This window comes from Chelonoidis abingdonii, chromosome 6 (assembly GCF_003597395.2).
Source record: "Chelonoidis abingdonii isolate Lonesome George chromosome 6, CheloAbing_2.0, whole genome shotgun sequence".
In the NCBI taxonomy this organism is placed as follows: Eukaryota; Metazoa; Chordata; order Testudines; family Testudinidae; genus Chelonoidis; species Chelonoidis abingdonii.
The window spans coordinates 96,719,828-96,740,360 of NC_133774.1; the positions used below are offsets into that span (position 1 = coordinate 96,719,828).

At 40.8% G+C, this 20,533-nt stretch overlaps 1 protein-coding gene across 2 annotated transcripts in view; it reads right to left on the reverse strand.

Annotated features, from left to right (window-relative positions):
* The window catches only part of KANK1 (KN motif and ankyrin repeat domains 1), a 177,625-nt gene that overhangs the window by 23,377 nt on the left and 133,715 nt on the right, over nucleotides 1-20,533 (reverse strand). For both annotated transcript variants that reach the window (XM_075067266.1, XM_032801802.2), the window contains exon 3: nucleotides 4,156-6,801. In XM_075067266.1, the coding sequence (XP_074923367.1) occupies nucleotides 4,156-6,801 (2,646 nt within the window). The remainder of the gene's footprint in view (nucleotides 1-4,155; nucleotides 6,802-20,533) is intronic.

Here is a 20,533-nt window from a genome sequence, read left to right on the forward strand (position 1 = left end):
TTACTTTACCAATGTACTTTTTGATCCATTATCCATTTGTTCTATGCTTCATATTAGAACACTTAATGACACTGAAAATATTTTACTAAGGTAAATAAAATGCTGTGCTAAAGAGATGTTTAAGCACAAAATGTATCTAAGCTCACACTGAGAAAAACTTGTGCCTTAAAATATTGTTTTTCAATCAGAATTGTTCTTCTGTCAGAAAGTTATCCATATTAAAGTGGTTACTTTATTTAAAAAGGGACACCGTTGTTCATTCTCGGTTCATCCTTTCTATGTTTATTCATTTTGCAGGGCTCAAATTAAGATGGGCAACAAGTTCTGATCAAGTTTCAACTATAGCGTAAGTTAAAGACGAAGATGACCTACCAAACAGCACCTTAGAAGAAAGCCAGACTTCAGAACAGAAGGCATTCTTGTTTAAAAACTTCAGCGGATAGAAACCTAACTACTGTATGGGTCATGAAGTTACTGCAGCTCTAATGCCAACGCTAAACAGGTCAGCCAGTTTCTTAGACGAATAAGTTATAATGATGTATGACAATGCTTTCGTCTAGAAAGTGCTCACAGGTCACAGGTGTGGGTCTTTTTTCTGAAGTTTCCAATTTAATCAACTGGGAACTCGCTTGTGACATAGACTTGGCTCAGGTCTACACTAGCGGGGAGGTCAACCTAAGATACGCAACTTCAGCTACACAAATAGTGTAGCTGAAGTCGGCATATCTTAGGTTGACTTACCTAGCTGTGATGAGGACTGTGGCAAGTCGACCCCGTTTCCACTTCTTGCGAGCTGGAGTTCCAGAGTCGATGGGGAACGCGATTGGGGATTGATTTTATCGGGATAAATGACCCCCGATAGATCAATCACTACCCGCCGATCCAGGATGTAGTGAAGACCTGCCCTTGTTTAGTTGACAAAATTGGAAAGGGAAAGCCATTGGTATTCTTGCGCAAGTTTGCTTTGAAAAGTGAGACTCTACGGTTAGTATGATGGGCTCTGTATTTACTGGCTGGCAGTGAGTTACATGGCAAATGTTCAGAGTTTACTTTATGCCTCCCCTCCAAACTACCAGACCTTCAAACTCAACCTGGGATCTGAGAGTCAAGCTGGATTCTTTCCATCCTGCACATTATCACCAATAATACCAGTTCTAGAGATCAAATTATGCCCTTAATGACACACCACAGCTGATAATGGATTTTCATAGGTGTAGCTGATTGGAACTAGATGAACAAGTCTGTTGTTGATGCACAAGGAGGAACAGAACCCAACTCACCTCTCATAGACTCATAGGTCAGAAGGGACCAATATGATCATCTAGTCTGACCTCCTGCACAAAGCAGGCCACAGAACCCTACCCATCCACTTCTATAAAAACCCCAAGCAGAGAATCCACCAGCAAGTGACCCATGCCCCACGCTGCAGGGGAAGGCGAAAAACCTCCAGAGCCTCTGCCAATCTGCCCTGGAGGAAAATTCCTTCCCAACCCCAACCTCTCAGCAATGTTGACTCTGGAAGGCAATAAGAATAAGCACTAGTAACTCTAGTCCCTTTTCAGAGTAAATGGCACTTTAAGAGGTTATTCATTGTATCACTCATGTCAGAGCATTGGAGGAATTTTCATAATTTCTTTATTACCTCATGAATACACTGGAGATACAGTTTAGCTTCACAAGACTGATTGTTGTTTTATTTAAAAAAAAACAAAACACTTTTAAACCATTACCCACTTCCACATAAGAGTATGAGTCAAACCAAACAGCTAAACATGATGAATTTATACTGTTAGCATACTAGGCCAAATGTAGCTCAGGCACAAGCAGCTACAAGGGGAGACGCATCCTTTTACAGGGCTGAATTTGGCTCAAGTTTAGACAATGATCTCCTAGTTCTAATTTTGTTTGAACTCCGGTCCCTCTATTTTAAGAGGGTACTTTCCATGATCAGACCAGTTAATGAGACTGGTACATAGAAACTAGAAGAAAATGCAGGTCACTTGAAGTGAAGATGCTGGAACATAAAATAAGCAGCTGATCAGCTTATACAAGAAAGATTTTCTTCGTTAAAAAATGGGGAAGTCAGGTTAAAGTCACTATTAATGCTGCTGCTGAATGTCAAATCAAAGTATCATTTGATGCTGTGCATGGCAGAAAAGGTCATTCCAAAACTCTCTTTTCTCTGCCTTAGGAGAATTGACTGGTTAGGTTGAAGCTTTACTGTAGCTAACCTGAACCTGTATTTTCTTGGAAAATGGGAATCTACCCAGATTAGATATTTTTAAATGTGCTCGTTACCATAGGAACTGAACTCTAAGTAAATTAATTGCCCTGAACATCATGTGTCATGGTGAAGTGGGGGGAATTTGATTTACCAAATTCACTCTAATAGATAGTACTGCTCAGCAAGTTCAGATATTGTATACAATTTATATACAGATTTTTGACAGGAAGAATTATTTACAACAGAAGCAATTTTTTAAAGTTAACACACAACTAGATTTAAAGTTGATGATGATCTCTTAAGCCAATTACATAAGTTAAAATTATCAGAGACAAATTCAAAACCTGTGCAAAGACGTAGCATGTAATTCTGACAAGGAATGTGATTGATCACATTAATAAAAAGACTTTATTCTATGCTCTCAGGGCTAAAGATAATAGCATTACAAGCTCAAACAAATTTTTTCCTAAATATTTTTGGCAAGAATGTGAAATATAAAGCCTAGTAAAAATGCCTTTATTAGAAGATGATCCACCACTCCACCTGTGCCTAGATAGTTTCTAGGTTCTTCAGACTAAATGTCTGATATCATATATTAAAAATGAGGGATAGAGTGGCAGATTAACAGTTTGTTAAAATTCTGGTTGACATTTTTAAGTGCCATTTTAATGCCTGTTGGATATTCTTATTATAGTACCATTACCTTTATGAAGTCCTATGTATAACGTGTACACTAGAAAGATAATAGTGTAAATAAAATATTATGGTGTATGGATATAGATAGGATATAGTATATTTTCTTTATCCCAACATAAATGTTGCCTACTGCTGTACTGTAGTAAATTAAAAGTTTTAATAGATGGGTCCAATGAATGCATAAGAGGCAAAATACTAGAATTACTCAGCTATCTTTACAAAACTACAAGAAGGAATTTATTTAAGATAGTAAATAAGCTGTAACAGCTTCATTTAACAGTGTACTAGATAATCACTATTAAATAGACTTTTTATTATAGAGATTTTTCCTATTCGCTATCTCTGATACAGATATTCAAGTATATATGGACAACTTTCTTATCTTTCAAGTAGTCTGTCTATTTTTACTATTTCACTGTGGGGAAGAGTGCATTGTGCAGAAGTTATTGCTGGTAGGTGATCTCATACCAGTCTCTAAGAAGCCAACGATTATGAATTGACGAGAAAATAGTTCACAGACATACATTATTAGAAAAAACATCTAGTTAGGTTTTTGTAGCTGACAATATGCTTTAAAGTTGTGACCAGAGGTACGGAAGCATAAAAAACATCCCCCAAAGTTAATTACGCAGATTCTAAAATAAACAGAAGACCAAGAAAAAAAATATTTAAACCTCACCCAAGCACCACTAAAATCCAAGTAGTCAATATTTCTTATGCCTTGCAAACGTACTGCTGTAACTGGAGACTATTACAAGCGCTTACTGAAACACAGATGTTCTTGTTACTCAACATTCTTTAGTGGCCCAGTGGTAATCAACGCTAACAGAGGGGGGAACAGTACCTAACAGTGGCCTAACTAGGAGACGAGAAGATGAATGAAGAATGTGAAAGCAAAGCCACTGACCTTTGAGAAAGAGGCCGAAGATGGCTCATCATCAGCTAGAATATTCAACTTACAAAAGATGAATGTGGCTTATGGGAAAATCAAACATGCCTTGCCATGGTTTTAAAAAGCTGCACTCTGCCATTAAGAAGGGAAAGGGGAGCAAAATCGATGTCAATCTGAATAATCTTAAATCATAAAAAATGATAAATATCCCAGGTTAAATTCTGTTACATCACCCAGTCACTGGATGTTTTCAATATATATCTATTTAAGCATTTCTACTAAGCTCAGCACTATTCTTCCCCACCTTCTGAGAGTGACAGGAATGCACACACACTCAACATACCTGGGGTAGCACTTCTGTCCATACCCTGTTTCTGGATGTCTAAGTTCCGCAGCTCCTCAGTGCTTGCGTATTTCATGACAGAGTTGATGGACGAAAGAGTGTTTATGAGCTGAGAATTCAGAGACCCAATTTGCGAGTGTGGTTCTCCAAAAGCTTCTGCCAGTTCACTGTAGTTTTCAGCTAGCAGCATCTGTTGTTCCTGCAGCAGCTTCTGTACTCGCTCAATGTAGTGATCCAAGCCAGTCCTCATTTCAGGTGGAGGGAGAGGACTTTCCACTAAAATGCTGACAGGTTCATACACAGGCTCATCCCCAACACCAATGCTTCTGGTACTGGCTGACACAACAGACAATGGCAGGGGACCACACGCAATATTTCTCATTTTAAGACCAACAAGATAGTTCTCATGAATGTTTATCTGCCCTACTCCACAATCTTTGGTCTTTATCACAGATGGCTTGTCAAAGCTAGAGTCACTAGAAAGCAAGGTTCCCACTCCAACAGAACGAGTTTTGGCGGATATGTTTATGTCCTTTACCCGACCATCTCCCACTGCTACAGTCCGCATCTCGACACTCACAGTGTTAGTCTGTTTATCGTAAGTGTTCAAAATGGTGTTTGTGCTGGAATCCATCAGAGAAGTGGTTTCTGTACTGGTGTACTGGTTCACCATTGCTAATACTGTACTGGTTTGCTGGGTAGCTGTCTGAGGCATTGCCATCACTGCAGATTCTACTTTGCAAACAACCTCTGTGTTTGTGCTGTGGGACACACACTCCTTTGGTGGACAAACAGTCACATTCACTGAACAATCTCCACAACCTATCGACCGTACTTCCCTGATTTCCACTTCTGTCTTGCAGAGACTCAAATTATCCACAGACTCTTCTGTGTTGATGCCAGTTTCACAAACACTCATTTCTGTGCCCACATTCTTGTCGCACATCTCAGTAGATCTCCCCGTGCATTGGTCACGCATGTCTGCTCTCTCCTTCACAAGCCACCGATTCATTAGCAGTTCTGGACCCACAGCTGTACTCTGCAAATTAGGCCTGCAGGAGATTCCAATATCTCTCATTTGTAGATGGTTCCCCACACAGGAGTCAGCAATATCTACACGATCTCCTACCATTTGGTCTCTTGTTTGTACGACAGCTTCCACCATTCTGCTGAAAACCAGAGGTTGAGCCATCAATGCTTTATCCATTTTTTTCCTAGATCCAGCTGCCTGCAGCTCTTGTTTTAATTTGGTCATTTCCCTATCATGAGTAGTTTCTTTTAATTGAACCTCCAGTCTGTAGATCTTCCCCTTCAGGGCTTCAATGGTCTGTTGCTGAAGCTCTATTTCTTTTTCAGCTTCTGTGGTGATGCCAAGTATCACCTCTGTCACCCCAACCCCAGAATCTCTAGTTTCTTTCTCTGTTCCTACTGCTACCTCCGTGCATGGTCGGGAAGACCTGTTATATATAACCACATCATTCATATTTTCATCAGCACCCACAGCAACCGACCTGCTTTCTTTTGTTAGATTTTCTCTGTTCGTCCGAAGATTAGATGGGATTTCATAGCTGCTGTCCTGGATTTTTCTCTCTAATGCTTGCATTTCAAAAGTCAATTGCCTAAACTCCTCTGTCCTCTGTGAGTTCTGCTCCTCTTCCTCACAGTCTATATATAATTCACCTCCTCTTCTGACCTGAGACAGATGTCCCCATTGTTCTGCGTTTCCCGCACTATAAGATCGCTTTCTGAAGCCATAAGTGTCATTTTGATTGGGTATTCTTTGGCTTTTGAGTTCCGCCATCATCTGTCTTTTCTCTTCCTGTAATACTGAAATCTTGACCTGGAGCACAGGAATAGTTTTGACTTGTTCCTCAAGCTCCTTGAGGCGTTTGAGGGCAACTGCCATTTGTTCCCTGATATACTGCAGATGCACTGGGCTCACATTGGTCACAGGAGTTGATATTCCTGAACTCAATGGGCTATGACGGATGGAGCTGCCCAAAGAGGAAGCAAGATAGACATTACAGTCTCCATTACCCTGGTACCCATTTTGAAGCTGTTGAGACATCTGATTGTGCCCACTAGATCCTACAAAGGAAGGAAGGGAGCTTGCTGAGCCCAAGCCTCCAAAGCTGGAAAGCCTGGGCCTGCGGACATCCCCTGGAGTCACCTGCATTATAACCTTCTCCTGTTCAAGTCTTCTCCGGGTTTCCATAAGAGTTTTTGTTACATGAAGATTGTGCCTAGGAAGCTGTGGTGAAGGAGGAGGAAGTTGTCTGCTCTCAGGAATGGTTAAGAAGGTAGGAGAGGCTTCAAAGGAAACTGATGGCCTTGCAGTGACAGACGATGCTACTTGATTCCTTGTTGCAAAGGAGGACTGCTTATTCTCATCACTGTTTGACGAAGAGAGAGACTCTGTTGAGGTCCACCTACTGCATTGGCCACTGGAGTTCTTGGTACCTGTAAAAGTTGGTACTAGTTTCCTCCTCTTCTGGATATTTAATTTCTTAATCGTGTTTCCCTTTTGTATATCATCGACATACTTGAGAAAATCCAAGTCTAACTGGTAGCCATAAGGAGTTTCCACAAAATAGGGATCTTTCTGTTCTTTGTCATCTTCTCCACTCAGAACACCTTCCCCTTTTTCTGTAAGAAAAAAAACAAAATCAATACATTTAAAATATATTTAAAAAGCTACTTCTGGCTAAACTATACAGCTGAAAAGCAAAAGATAATTACACTCTACTCATAGCACAGACTGAACGTTATAAATTGGAAGACATATTACTTGTCTGTCTTAATTTACCTTGAAAAACATCTCTCCCTCTCTCTCATGCACACACTGATCTAATGCTGAAATCATAAGTAAACTTATGTAAATATGTTGTTTTAATTTATGAAGGCACCACAAAAGTCATTACTGATAGCATGAAATGATATTTTGTGGAACTTCTGCAGTACTACCACATCACAACAAACTTTCACACAGACTAGTGCTAGTCCATCATGAAAGGATCAGGTGATTCTTTGTGCTGCAGTGAACCATCTGGAGACAGTGCTCCCTTCAGGGAGTATTAAAAGGATTACACAGAAATCATTTCCTCCCTAATTTACCAATGCAGTTAGACTTCAGCCAACAGTTTTTTAAAAGGTTAAAATAATTTCAGATCAGTTTTAAGTCTGAGCAGCAATACAGGCTCTCTTCTTGCTTGGGAGCACACTGATGTGTGTCTGTGAATCTGTCTCTTTTATATTTCAATCCTGCATGAAGCCCATATACTAAAAATATGCAGCGAGACCTGTTTCCAATGCAGTCTAAAATTCCACAGCCAAAAGAGAAACCGCCAGCTCAGATGTCAGGACAGCACAGCTTCCTGCAGACACTGGACTCACATGCCACCAAAGCATTATAAATAAAACTTCGCCAAATCTGTTGTGCTTCTGCAGACAGAATGTTTATACATGAGGTCGCTGCAGAGCCTGTTCCTCCTTCCCCACAAAAACAAATCGTAACTCACTAGAGGTATCGGGTACTTTAGAACTGCAGGACAAACAATAAAAGTTAGTTTTCCAGTTACCTGAATTAGCTACATAGCTCTGCTCTCAGACCATACATTTTCCATCCAAATAAAACAAGGCCTCTGATTTTTCTCCTTGCCGTCCTAGCTTCAACAAGCTCTCTGTTCACTAAAGCCCTGCCTCTCAGCTTTCTCATTCTTCACTCCTTAAGGAAAAAAGTCCACATTAGTGTAAACTTAGCCAAGCAGAGCACATTTTCATAGGCTAAGCTTTCACCAATGAGTTCTGTTCTACAGCAGAACTGAAAACTACTGCCTTTTTAGCACCCATAAGGAACCTCAGCAGTCACCATGCTCTATCGTCTTAATAATGAGAGAAATGTTAATCTTTTAAAGTTGTAGTAATCTCCATCCATTTTCTCCTCTGTCCCCTCCTCACCCATGAATCATTGTTAATTTGCATATATATTTCTTTTTACTGTGTATATTTACTGTATTTTAGTTCCTCCTTAAAAACAACTGGTCACAGTCTCTGGGCATATAAGGTTGATCTGGCAATTGGGTTTACAAATTACTATTATATGTTTGCTAAACTGGCTACTCCTCCGGTATTCCCCCAACAAAGAAACACAGGCTATTGCAGGCAGTGAAAGTACCTGAGAACAACTTCTAGCTCATTTTTTGAATATGACTACATTTTAAATTGGTGTCCCTTTTAAAGGGACATACGCAACTTAAAAAAAAAAAATCACCCTGAATCTACTATTGCTAGAAGTGACACCTAAGAATGCAGCATCAAAGATTAGAATAAAGAAATCTCTAGGTTTTTCAGTTTACTCAGTCAATTTGACCAAAGCATACTTTTGGTGCTTTGGAAAACTTTTCATAGTTCTGACTGGTCTTTCTCTGCCCTGCGCTGATTGGGTATTTGCACTAACCCTCCCTCTCCCTCACAGTTTCTTCATCTCAAAGAGTCACTCCTCTTACCCTACTCTTCCCTTCCCTGTCCTCAGTCGCTCTCCCTTCAGCTTATCCCTTCCTCACTAACCCAACCAACCAAAAAATAAATAAATAAATTGTGGAACTAACATGACTTTTGACGCCATCACACTGTTCACTTGACCTGTTCGACACTCTTTCCCACACCTTAGGTCTGTCTTGTCTATTTAAATTGTAAGTTCTTCAATAGAGAGACCATCTTTTTGTTTTGCATACTTACAGAGCCTAGCACAATAGGGTCCCATTCCATGACAACGGTAGGGTCCCGTTCCATGACTAGGGCTCCTAGGTGCAACAGTAATACGAATAAATACTAGTCAGTTTCACTGTTTTGTTGAGGATCATAATATCATCTGTCTCTTAATAGCACTTTTAATCAGTAGATTCCAAAGCACTTCACAATCTTCAATGCATTTATCTTCACAACTCCCCTGTGAGGTCATGATTGCTATTATCCCCATTTTACAGATGGGGAACTGAGGCTCAGAGACTTGCCCAAGATCACAACAGGAAGTCTGTGGAGGAACAAGAAATTGAACCTGGATCTCCCAATTCCTAGGGTACTGTCCTAACTACTGGACCATCCTTCCTCTCAGTCACTTGTGCTTCCTGACTCCTGCAGCAACCTGTGGGCATCACACTTTCCTCTATGGTTGAGGAGAACTCACACTATAACAAAGGTCCTGAAAAACAGTGATTTGCAGTCATAGCAGCAAAACTGAGCTTGTAGTTGGTGGGTGTATGCACTAAAAAAGGGAGGGGAGGCGCCAACCCTGCAGTTGACAGCATGGGCTTAGACTGCCAGATAAAACACTTCACTTTCAGATTGGGGTCTTGATGTTTTTACTTATGGATTTACCCAAAATAAATTCCTAAATATCAGCAACCAAAATATCCATGTGTATGTATATATTACAAACAGAAAAACTATAAAGAATATTATTAAGGTGGCAAAGTCAAGCACTCAAACGACAGGAAGTGGCAGAATTAAGGTTGCATGTGCAGCCTTAATTCAGCTCCCTTGGGTGTACGCATGATGATGCTGTTAGGATATTGTTGGGTTAAACCTCATTGAGCCTAGAGGGTGTAACTGCTGCCCTTCATTTAAGATAGCTGTAAGACTTCATTAAGCTCTTTTAGAGAAGCAGGTAGCAAAACAATAGGGCTCTCCAACCAAACACAGGAACAGGTGAGGCTGCTCAGGAATTTGAACTATATGGGAGCAGAAGAGTCACTGGGTATTGTTTTAATAGAGAGTGTGACTATGCAAAAGAGAGAAGGTAAAGCAGCGATGAACGCCAAAGAATTAAGAAACAGCAGGAAAGCTAAGGACAGAGTGGGGAGAAGCACTAGGAACATGGCCCTGAGAAAAGCTATGAGGGAGATTTTGGGCTAAGTGCTGTCTGGAAGGGGGGGCCTGGAAATGGGAGCTAACATACTCTCTTGTTGTTTTATTCCTACTGTGTTCAGGGAAACAGGTCTTTCTGTACATTCTTTGTACATGAAAAGGATTGCATCAAAGAAATACCTGACTCCATCATCAATTTTTCCTCCTGACTGAACAACTCGCAAGATCCCAAATTTTTCACTAATAACTTGGTTACAAGGGGTAACAGACTTTAATTACATGAGCATGTACTATTTTTCCCACATGAGATGAATCAGGGTTGTGTACTGAAGGAGGCCACTCTCTACTGGATCTCTGCCTCATTTGTTGCAGAACGTGGACAGTGTGTAGTGAAGAAAGCTGGGGAATATGCTTGAGCGGGCACACACTTCTGCCTCCCCCCTCGCCCCACTTGGTCCCTTCTGCCCCATTCCTGTCCTCTCCCTTCCCTGTCCCATTCTCCTCAACCAGATAAATTCTCATTGCCCAGGAAGTTCTAGTCTCCCCCTCCAGACTCCCAGGTGCAATCATAGTATTCTCCTTCTCCCCTCATGCTCAAGTCCCATTCCTTGCCTATCCTACCCATTCCTGATTTCCCCCCTACTGGCTCCTCTCCACGGATCTGATTTTGATCCCTCCAGTTGCTTCCCCACCCATGATCTCCATCTCCCACATGGGTTCCTAAATCCTAATTTCTCTCCCCAAGCTCCTCATCCAATCTCAGTCTCCCACCCCCCGGCTCCATGGCCCAGTCTCTCTGTCCAGCCAACGTCAGTTTTCCCAAACTCCCTCCCTGCATGTCAGATCTGTTTCCCCTCCCTGTTCCCCACTCCTTCCTTTCAACCCATTGACTTGCAGACCAGGGATCCTTTACCTTGTAGGCCTAATCTCCTGACCATGCACAGTCCTGGCACAGAGATCTGCAATCACAGGGAAAATCCTGTTCAGCCTCCTGCAGCCCCGAGGCATGCTCAGTGTGGATTGAATGTTTGCCATTTTTAGTTGCATAGCTCTAGGAAGTCTCTACTTGGCATGTGTAAATTATGATTTTCAAAAGGGCTTATAACGTGGTCAAATATCAGCAGTTTTTCATGAGGCTGGCATAAGGCAAGTCCCTGAAATTTGGCAGGGATGGAATTTGTTAAAGCCAGGGGGTATTAGAGCTTTTCAGAGAAAAGGCTGCCAGAATTTCACATGGGCAAAACAATGATTTTTTTTTCTGGCCTTGTTCTCAAAAAACTGTTGAAGCCTTTTGGCTCAATATTTCCAAAAATATTCAACCTGAGACAGACACCCAGTATGGACAATTTCAGCCCAAACAGTTAAAGCTTGGCAATGTTATAAGCAACTGAAAACAGATACGTAAATAGAAGTGTCAGGCAAGCCTAAGTGTAGACATTGCTACAGGCCACACTGCCTCCCTCCAATAATAGACCTTTATTCATGACATATTCTGTAAAGGATTATCTCAGAAAATTAGCTTTAGTTTTTTAAAAATACAAGATGACAGTGTCACTTTAAGTGCCAGATGTTCTCACTGACTTTCTTCTCTGTAAAACCAGTTTACGGAAAACAGAAGCATTTGGTTTACTACAAGGACTCAGAACTTTGGCATATACCATAGAAATGACTGTATTGTTTTCAAAATTAACCAGTTATATTTTTCTGTCAAATTCAAAACCATAAAGGTGAAAGGTTAAAAAAAGTAGTAATTTTATTAAACATTTAACCCTTCATATCATGCATTGAGCTTTTTGTGGCAGGAAAGTCCCAAGATTCCAGAATTAACCTATCAGTGGAAAATTACTCAAAACTTCTGAAGACAGCTCATTTACGTTTAAGTCATAAGAGCTAAACTGTCAAATATTTCTCCCTGAAACAATTCAGGTGGAAATTACTGAAATGAAGCCTCTCCAAGATCATATCAATTCCTTGCATCTTTGCAATTAAGGCTGTGGCTAATATGGTGGTCTCTGGGTAAACCGGCTATCTTAGTAATGTTGACATTTTGCACCTGCCCGCCCATACTAAGAATTACTTGCCTGTAATTTTTTTTAAGAGATGCGTGCAGTTAGTCACACATAATTTTTCATTAAAATAACACTGGGTACACTCTGCTAGCACAATTACACCATGGTAGGCGGATCATTGCAGCAATGGTTCTTGACGCTACAGATAAACAAGGAGAAGTAACGTAATCTGGAGAAGAAAAAAAAATCTATGATGCAGCATGTCAGAGCTGTGCCAAGCCTTTACGCATTTTACAGGCACATCCATTTCAGACTTTGCTGTGAAGCTTAGAAGTACAGAAACAAAGTGAAGTGAGTTGCTATTTTAGGGGAATGGAAAATGATTCTGCCAGTTTAAAAAATATCTACTAAAAAGGAAAGGAAATAAAATCCTGTGAGAACATTATTGTTTTCTCTCCTAGCCATGATATATTAGATGCACCATGGATGCACTTGCTCCATTAGCATTTCGTGGGTAGTACTGTGCTTTGTGCAGCACTGATTAACTTTTGAGGAGTATTTGTCTGCCATTCAGCCAAGAGGAAAGGTCTGCATATCTTGGGACTTTGAGTGAGAAAGAAATCCCAATGCCACTATAAAGAGCGGCAGAGAACACTAAAGAGGTTCCTGTTGAGCCTCTTATTTTGTCCTTGGCTAGCTGAACATGGGCACTGCAATGAATAAAAGACATTCGCAGATCTCTGCAATACTTCAGACAACCATAAATTACATCATTGCACCACACTGAACTTCTTTTCTTTGCACGTTGATTAGCAAAAGTTAACTTTAACACAGTTGCACAGACACACACACAGATTTAAGTTATCAGCTTGGGAATTTAATACGCATTGCTATTTCATCTGCTTGAACACTCAACCGTTAGAAGCTGGACTTTACATTGTACGTGCTCATTTTAAGAACATAAGAACAGTCATACCGGGTCAGACCAAAGGTCCATCTAGTCTAGTATCTGTCTACCGACAGTGGCCAATGCCAGGTGCCCCAGAGGGAGTGAAGCTAACAGGCAATGATCAAGTGATCTCTCTCCTGCCATCCGTCTCCATCCTCCGATGAACAGAGGCTAGGGACACCATTCTTTACCCTTCCTGGCTAATAGCCATTTATGGACTTAGCCACCATGAATTTATCCAGTTCCCTTTTAAACATTGTTATAGTTCCAGCCTTCACAACCTCCTCAGGTAAGGAGTTCCACAAGCTGACTGTGCGCTGTGTGAAGAAGAACTTCCTTTTATTTGTTTTAAACCTGCTACCTTTTAATTTCATTTGGTGACCCCTAGTTCTTGTATTATGGGAATAAGTAAATAACTTTTCCTTATCCACTTTATCCACATCACTCATGATTTTATATACATCTATCATATCCCCCCTTAGTCTCCTCTTTTCCAAGCTGAAGAGGCCTAGCCTCTAATCCTTCCTCGTATGGGACCCTCTCCAAACCCGTAATCATTTTAGTTGCCCTTTTCTGAACCTTTTCTAGTGCTAGAATATCTTTTTTGAGGTGAAGAGACCACATCTGTACGCAGTATTCGAGATGTGGCCATACCATGGATTTATATAAGGGCAATAATATATTCTCGTCTTATTCTCTATCCCCTTTTTAATGATTCCTAACATCCTGTTTGCTTTTTTGACCGCCTCTGCACACTGCGTGGACATCTTCAGAGAACTATCCACGATGACTCCAAGATCTTTTTCCTGACTCGTTGTAGCTAAATTAGCCCCCATCATATTGTATGTATAGTTGGGGTTATTTTTTCCAATGTGCATTACTTTACATTTATCCACATTAAATTTCATTTGCCATTTTGTTGCCCAATCACTTAGTTTTGTGAGATCTTTTTGAAGTTCTTCACAATCTGCTTTGGTCTTAACTATCTTGAGTAGTTTAGTATCATCTGCAAACTTTGCCACCTCACTGTTTACCCCTTTCTCCAGATCATTTATGAATAAATTGAATAGGATTGGTCCTAGGACTGACCCTTGGGGAACACCACTAGTTACCCCTCTCCATTCTGAGAATTTACCATTAATTCCTACCCTTTGTTCCCTGTCTTTTAACCAGTTCTCAATCCATGAAAGGACCTTCCCTTTTATCCCATGACAGCTTAATTTACGTAAGAGCCTTTGGTGAGGGACCTTGTCAAAGGCTTTCTGGAAATCTAAGTACACTATGTCCACTGGATCCCCCTTGTCCACATGTTTGTTGACCCCTTCAAAGAACTCTAATAGATTAGTAAGACACGATTTCCCTTTACAGAAACCATGTTGACTATTGCTCAACAGTTTTGTTTTTCTATGTGTCTGACAATTTTATTCTTAACTATTGTTTTGACTAATTTGCCCGGTACTGACGTTAGACTTACCGGTCTGTAATTGCCGGGATCACCTCTAGAGCCCTTTTTAAATATATGGCGTTACATTAGCTAACTTCCAGTCATTGGTACAGAAGCCGATTTAAAGGACAGGTTACAAACCTTAGTTAATAGTTCCGCAACTTCACATTTGAGTTCTTTCAGAACTCTTGGGTGAATGCCATCTGGTCCCGGTGACTTGTTAATGTTGAGTTTATCAATTACTGGTTGTTGTTTAGCAGGCTTCCTGCTTCTGATGTACTTAAAAAAGATTTTATTACCACCTTTGGAGTTTTTGGCTAGCCGTTCTTCAAACTCCTCTTTGGCTTTTCTTATTACACTCTTGCACTTAAGCTGGCAGTGTTTGTGCTCCTTTTAATTTGCCTCACTAGGATTTGACTTCCACTTTTTAAAGGAAGTCTTTTTATCTCTCACTGCTTCTTTTACATGGTTGTTAAGCCACGGTGGCTCTTTTTTAGTTCTTTAACTGTGATAAGTGGTTGTGAAGCAACATATTCTGGAATATTTTTTAATTTGTAGAGGCCTCGTTGTGTTACTGTCACCATTAATTCAGTTATCTAGAAGTGTGCACAAACTGCACTTCCGTCTCCCTGCTGAATAATAATCACAAACTGGACATAGGCATCATTTAAGAAACACACTATTCTGTTCTCTCTTCCTGAACTGCTGGGACCAGCTCTGTCTAAACACTGCAGTCTTGCCAATTTCCATTAAATTATATCCTATCTGATGCCCTGCACAAGAACTTCAGTATATTAAAGCACTGATTCAGAGCTAACATAGCCCACAGAAATCGCTTCTTCTCCCTGAATGGGAGATTCAAAGACTACAATGTTTAATTGACGGGTTCAAATTAGTTAAAAGCCTTAGTATCATATAAGCGTAAGGAATAGGAGAAAAAGAAAGAATTTGGACAGATGTAGTTTCAGTTCAACATGCTAATTAAGACAACAAATCACTACTGTATAGTGTCCCGGGAGGGTCAAGAAGTAGTGAATAGAAGAGAAGAAAGGCAGCCTGAAAATATTTTAAAAGCTTATTCTAAATCTAAGATGTTTTTAAGAATATACAGCTTGCATCTAATCCATACAGTCATGGGACGTGCACTCAGGCATTTTATTTTCAGTCTGCTAACTATTTAAAAAAACCCTTTCCACTGAAATGTTATGAATAATACATCTCCAAGAATAACCACATAGAAAAAGATCTAAGGAATGTTGCAAAGAAGCAGAACATTGGTATAACTGTGAAACCACGTAGTATTCTTATGTGCCGGACTCAAATTTAAAAGGCAACATAGAAAAGGGAGGGGAAAAAAGGGGTCTCTTTTTTGGTTCTTTGTTGTGGTTGCAAGGAACTTAATGGGTTTTCTGAACCTCTCTCCCACTGCCCATTTGTTCTTCTATCTGAGGAATATCAAGCAAATAAGGAGAGGAAAAAAGTCTGTCAGGCCTTCCTTATGCTTCAAAGCAGCACCAAATCTTGTTTTTCCCTTTCCAGATTTTTTTTTAAAAGCATGACAATAAGTTTTACATCATCATCTCCCCATCATCACCTACTCTGGCTAAGCAGGGCAAATGCAGAGAAGGAACCACTACCCTGTAGAGGAACAAGATTTTTCTTGCTTCCAGACTTGCTACATCTGCTCCCAACCGGAAATGAAGAGGAGCTGATATAGCTACAGCTGCTTCCCATAGACAGTAAAAGTATGGACTTCCAGAACCTACTCTCCATCCCACCCTGAATTATCACAACTGCAGAAAGCGATGAGAGACTCCATTACCACTTCTGAAATGAAAAGGAAGGGATTTTTGTCCTGGCTCTCCTGTTAGAGAAATTTCATTTACAGTACAGATGATATGCCTTAACTCTTTGCTCTTTCTAGCTTAAGTGGGCCCATTAAGAAAACAAAGAATATAGGGCATGATCCACAATCTGCTAAAGTCAAGAAGTATGTCTTTCCACTGACTACACTGGGCTTTGGATCAGGCCCACAGTGAACAGACTTTCTTCAACGGAATTAATTTTTCTCCCCCCAAAATCACCATATCATAGGAACAGTGTCAGTGATAGCACTTTGGTCTGGTTCTAAGTGATCAAATCAATTCACTTGTTTACACATGTCTCAAGACTATTTACTGCTCAATTTTTAGTTCCTAAAATAGTGGAACCATTTCTTTAGGTCACAGGAAAGAAGCTTCGGCTTTTCATAGAATCACAGAATTGGAAGGGACCTCAAGAGTTCATCTAGTCCAGTCCTCTGCAGTTCTATGCCCTGTTCTGCAAGCGTGCTGACTACTTGTGCCTGACCATGGTACAAGTAGTAATAGTTTTATTTTTGGGAAGCATTTTCAAGTGCTACCTTAGGACCCAATCCTGCACATATGTATGCAGTGCAGAACTTCATGCGTGTGAGAAGCCCTACTGAAGTCAGACTGACTACTCGTGTGCTGAATTTATAAATGGGCATAAGTAGGACTGGGACCTTAATAACATCGTTCAATTACAAAAAAGTTTACTTTCAGAGTAATGGTCCAACACAGTTTGGTGACTTTCATGACACTATGTGAGACATCTTTTCCATATCTGTATTTACATTATCTTCATCATGAATGTCAACATATTTCTGGAGGTAACTGGTTATTTTAATTAACACAGGCCATTGTGGGTGACTTACACAATTTATATTTCAGTTAGGCATGGATCGATTAGGGTTTTTTTTAGTAAGCATCGGACTCTTTGCTGCTTTGGCAAATGTAGATTTCACTCTACACACAATAACGGATTAAAAAACATTTTGATCAACAATCATCAAATGTACAGCTATGCAGCATTTTTCTTACTTTGCCTAAGAACTTTTACTAGAATTTGATTTAAGAATATTCACTTTGCATATTTTGACATGCGAGGTTGACAATTGGTGTTTTAACTGTTACAAAATTAACTTTTGAATATCAACATCTGCTATCATTAAAAAATTGTCTGCCTTCCTGCATCATAATTACCCAAAGCTGTGAACATTTAAATCAATAAAAATCATCAATATCTGTATAATCAAAAAAAAATAAAAATCGAATTCTGCCGAGTCTAATTTTAGTACTCGTAAAACATGTGCCTAATAACAGTCTACAAGTCACATGCAATAAGTTACTATTTAACAAAAAGACACAAATGCAATAGACACACATAAGGGGGCAGAATTAATTTGATGTGGGAGCCTTATCTTGGAATTTTCCAATTTTACATTAATACGGAAGTAACTAAGAGCAATAAACAGTGGATTGGGTTGGGGGGGTTGGAATCTCTCAAAGGGGAAGAGGAAAGAAAGATGAAGTATAAATAGTGCATTTCAAAAGTATTTTGCCAAAAATAAATTATATGCATTTATTTGAATGTTTGATCCTTATATATTTGAGCTGAACTTCCTTTTTCTTTAAAAAATAAAAAAACCTCTGAGCTGAGAAGTTGCAGCCCAAAAAGGTGGCAATTTTGTAAGGTTATATGCCACTGCACCTCCAAGGTTAGCTATGGTGGAGGCGATATTTTGATTTTAAAAATCAAGAACAGCGAATGAGTAAGAGCATTCTGGTAAGAATAAATGATGGTTGACAAGTCTAGTCTGGACAATGAGTGCAGGATATAAGGAGTCACCAAAGCTAATTAACACCAAATAAAGGATTACGTTTATTTATGAGGAATCGTTGCGCACACACACACACAAAACTGAACTAGGATCGTCTGCATTCAAATACAACACGGTTCTTATCACACTCAAATCAATCTACGTTCTCTGTTAGTAATCCCTCATATAAACTGTAGGCTGAAGCCTACTCTCTGGTTGTACTAGTTTTCCTGGTACAGCGCTAGTTTTGGTGATGCTCCAGCACAGATACTTTAAGTGTACCAAATCAAGCCTTCTGGCCACCAAAAAGATAACTTAGGCCTTGTGTATGCTACGGGAAGAGACTGATCTCAGTTACACAACTTCAGCTACATGAATAGCATAGCTGAAGTCGATCTACTTAGACCTACTTACCGCGGGGTCCACGCTACGCTGTGTCAACGGGAGACGCTCTCCCACTCAAATTCCAGAGCTCCCTGGAAAAAGGGCAATCAGAAGAAAGTGGGCAGCTATCATGGACCAGAGGGAGCGCCACAGAAAGCAAGTATTGGTTCACCACAGTCTCGCTGCCTTCAGAATATTTCCTTTAACAAACTGACTTTTTCTCTCTTTCAAATGCGCTGCTGCATAAGAACTATATGGTGAATCTGCAGGCTCCTTTTGCCTTTAGCGGTCTCCATATCCAAGCGCTGACATCCCAACCCAGTTTACTTTGCTTCCAAAACCAAATGCAAATCAGGCAGATTCAGGTGCCCGGCTATTTTCAAGCAGATTCTAAAATTTGCAACTTTCTGCATCTCTTGTGATTTATCTACTTGAGGATGTATCTCCATCATCTGATAATATTTATTTTATTCCACTCACTTTATTACATGCCCAGCCACTTGTTTTAGGCATGTGTCATAAAAACTAAAGAATAAAAGGTACAAGATCAATCAGTGAAAAAATAAACTCCACCTTATTCATGTTAACATGTCATGGCGATCAGTAAACACCCCCTAATTACACACTTCTCAAAAGCCTGACTGGAAAAAGGCCTTAAAGTTTGCCCTGTCAACTGACTCTGGCACTGCTGAAGCAGAGGAAAAGCCAGTGCTGGACTGGCAGGTAACTTCATGAGAATGCCAACTGCCCCTTCCTTTAAATCAGAGGGGACTGTACAAGTTTAAGCACCGCAGCTGAGTTCAGCAACCACAACACCTCCAGGTTGTGAACTTTGCGTACCAATGGCAGGCATGGGGCAACAGTATCTTGTTACTCTTCCCAGTTGCCCCTCTAAGTCTTGGCTGAAGTGCATCACATAACCAGCCTCAAAGCCACAGCTTGCCATTTAGCACTAGGCAAATCACTCATCCACACAGACCAGTTTGAGGGAGATGGAGATATCGAGCTGGGTGACAAGCAGCAGAGAGAGCCTCCCCCAACGTACTATAAAAACTCCACGGCCCTGCAGTGGGAAGGGGAGAGTGAGGAGGGGTGGCAGTGCCAGGCTTCAGCTGTGGGGGGCTCTGGATTTCAGCTGTGTGTGTGTGGGTTACTGCTTCACAGGACTGAGGGGGATCTCAAGGTCTCAGGGCTTTAGCCATGCTGGGGGATAAGGGTGGCTTGTGGATTAGCCTTGTGGGGTGACTTCTGCCAAGATGCCAGGGCTTCTGCCCCACAGGGCTGTTTCTGCAGGGGCTTCTGCCCCATGGGGCACTGAGGCTCAGGGCTCCAGGCTTTAACCCCCAAGGCAAGGGTATGGGGGTTCACCCCACAGGGTGCCAAGCTTCAACCACTGGGGATCTGAGCAATCCTGCTTGGCGGACCCCCTGAAAAGGCTTATGGACCTTCAAAGGGCCACAGATCCCTGGCTGAGAACTACTGACACAGAGGATGAAGCTGCCCATGTTTCCTTCCTAGTTACCCTATAGGGTGCATTTTTACTAGGAAAAAAGTGTTGCATTCTCAACTCACGTGAGCTAACTCTCCGTAACTAACATGAGGTAAAATTGTAGTGAAGACTAGGCAGACTGACTTTAACACAAGTTAAAACTACAGTCTGCCTCTCCACTAGGATTTCACCTCATGTTTGTTACTGTGAGTTATCTGACAGGATTTGAGAGTATAACTTTTTCTTAGCAAAGACAAGCCCATACACACATTGAATAGGATGGCAACAGAAGAGAACCCTGTGAAACTCTACCTAAGAGAGCTCTTGATTCAGAGGAGAGCAGCTAACCAGTAACACCCCGAATCTGTCAAAATGAAAGGAACACAGCCAGTCATCCACCCCTGCTGGGGTCCAAAGGCAGGTCACCACTTCCTTCTGGTCATCTGTATAAGCATACATACCTCACATCTATCAGCAGCAGATTACCAACCAACTGCATTCATGCTATCTGTCACCCTGGCCCAGACCTAAAGCCAAATCAGCTAAAATCAAGGACAAACACTACTTCAGATTCTGC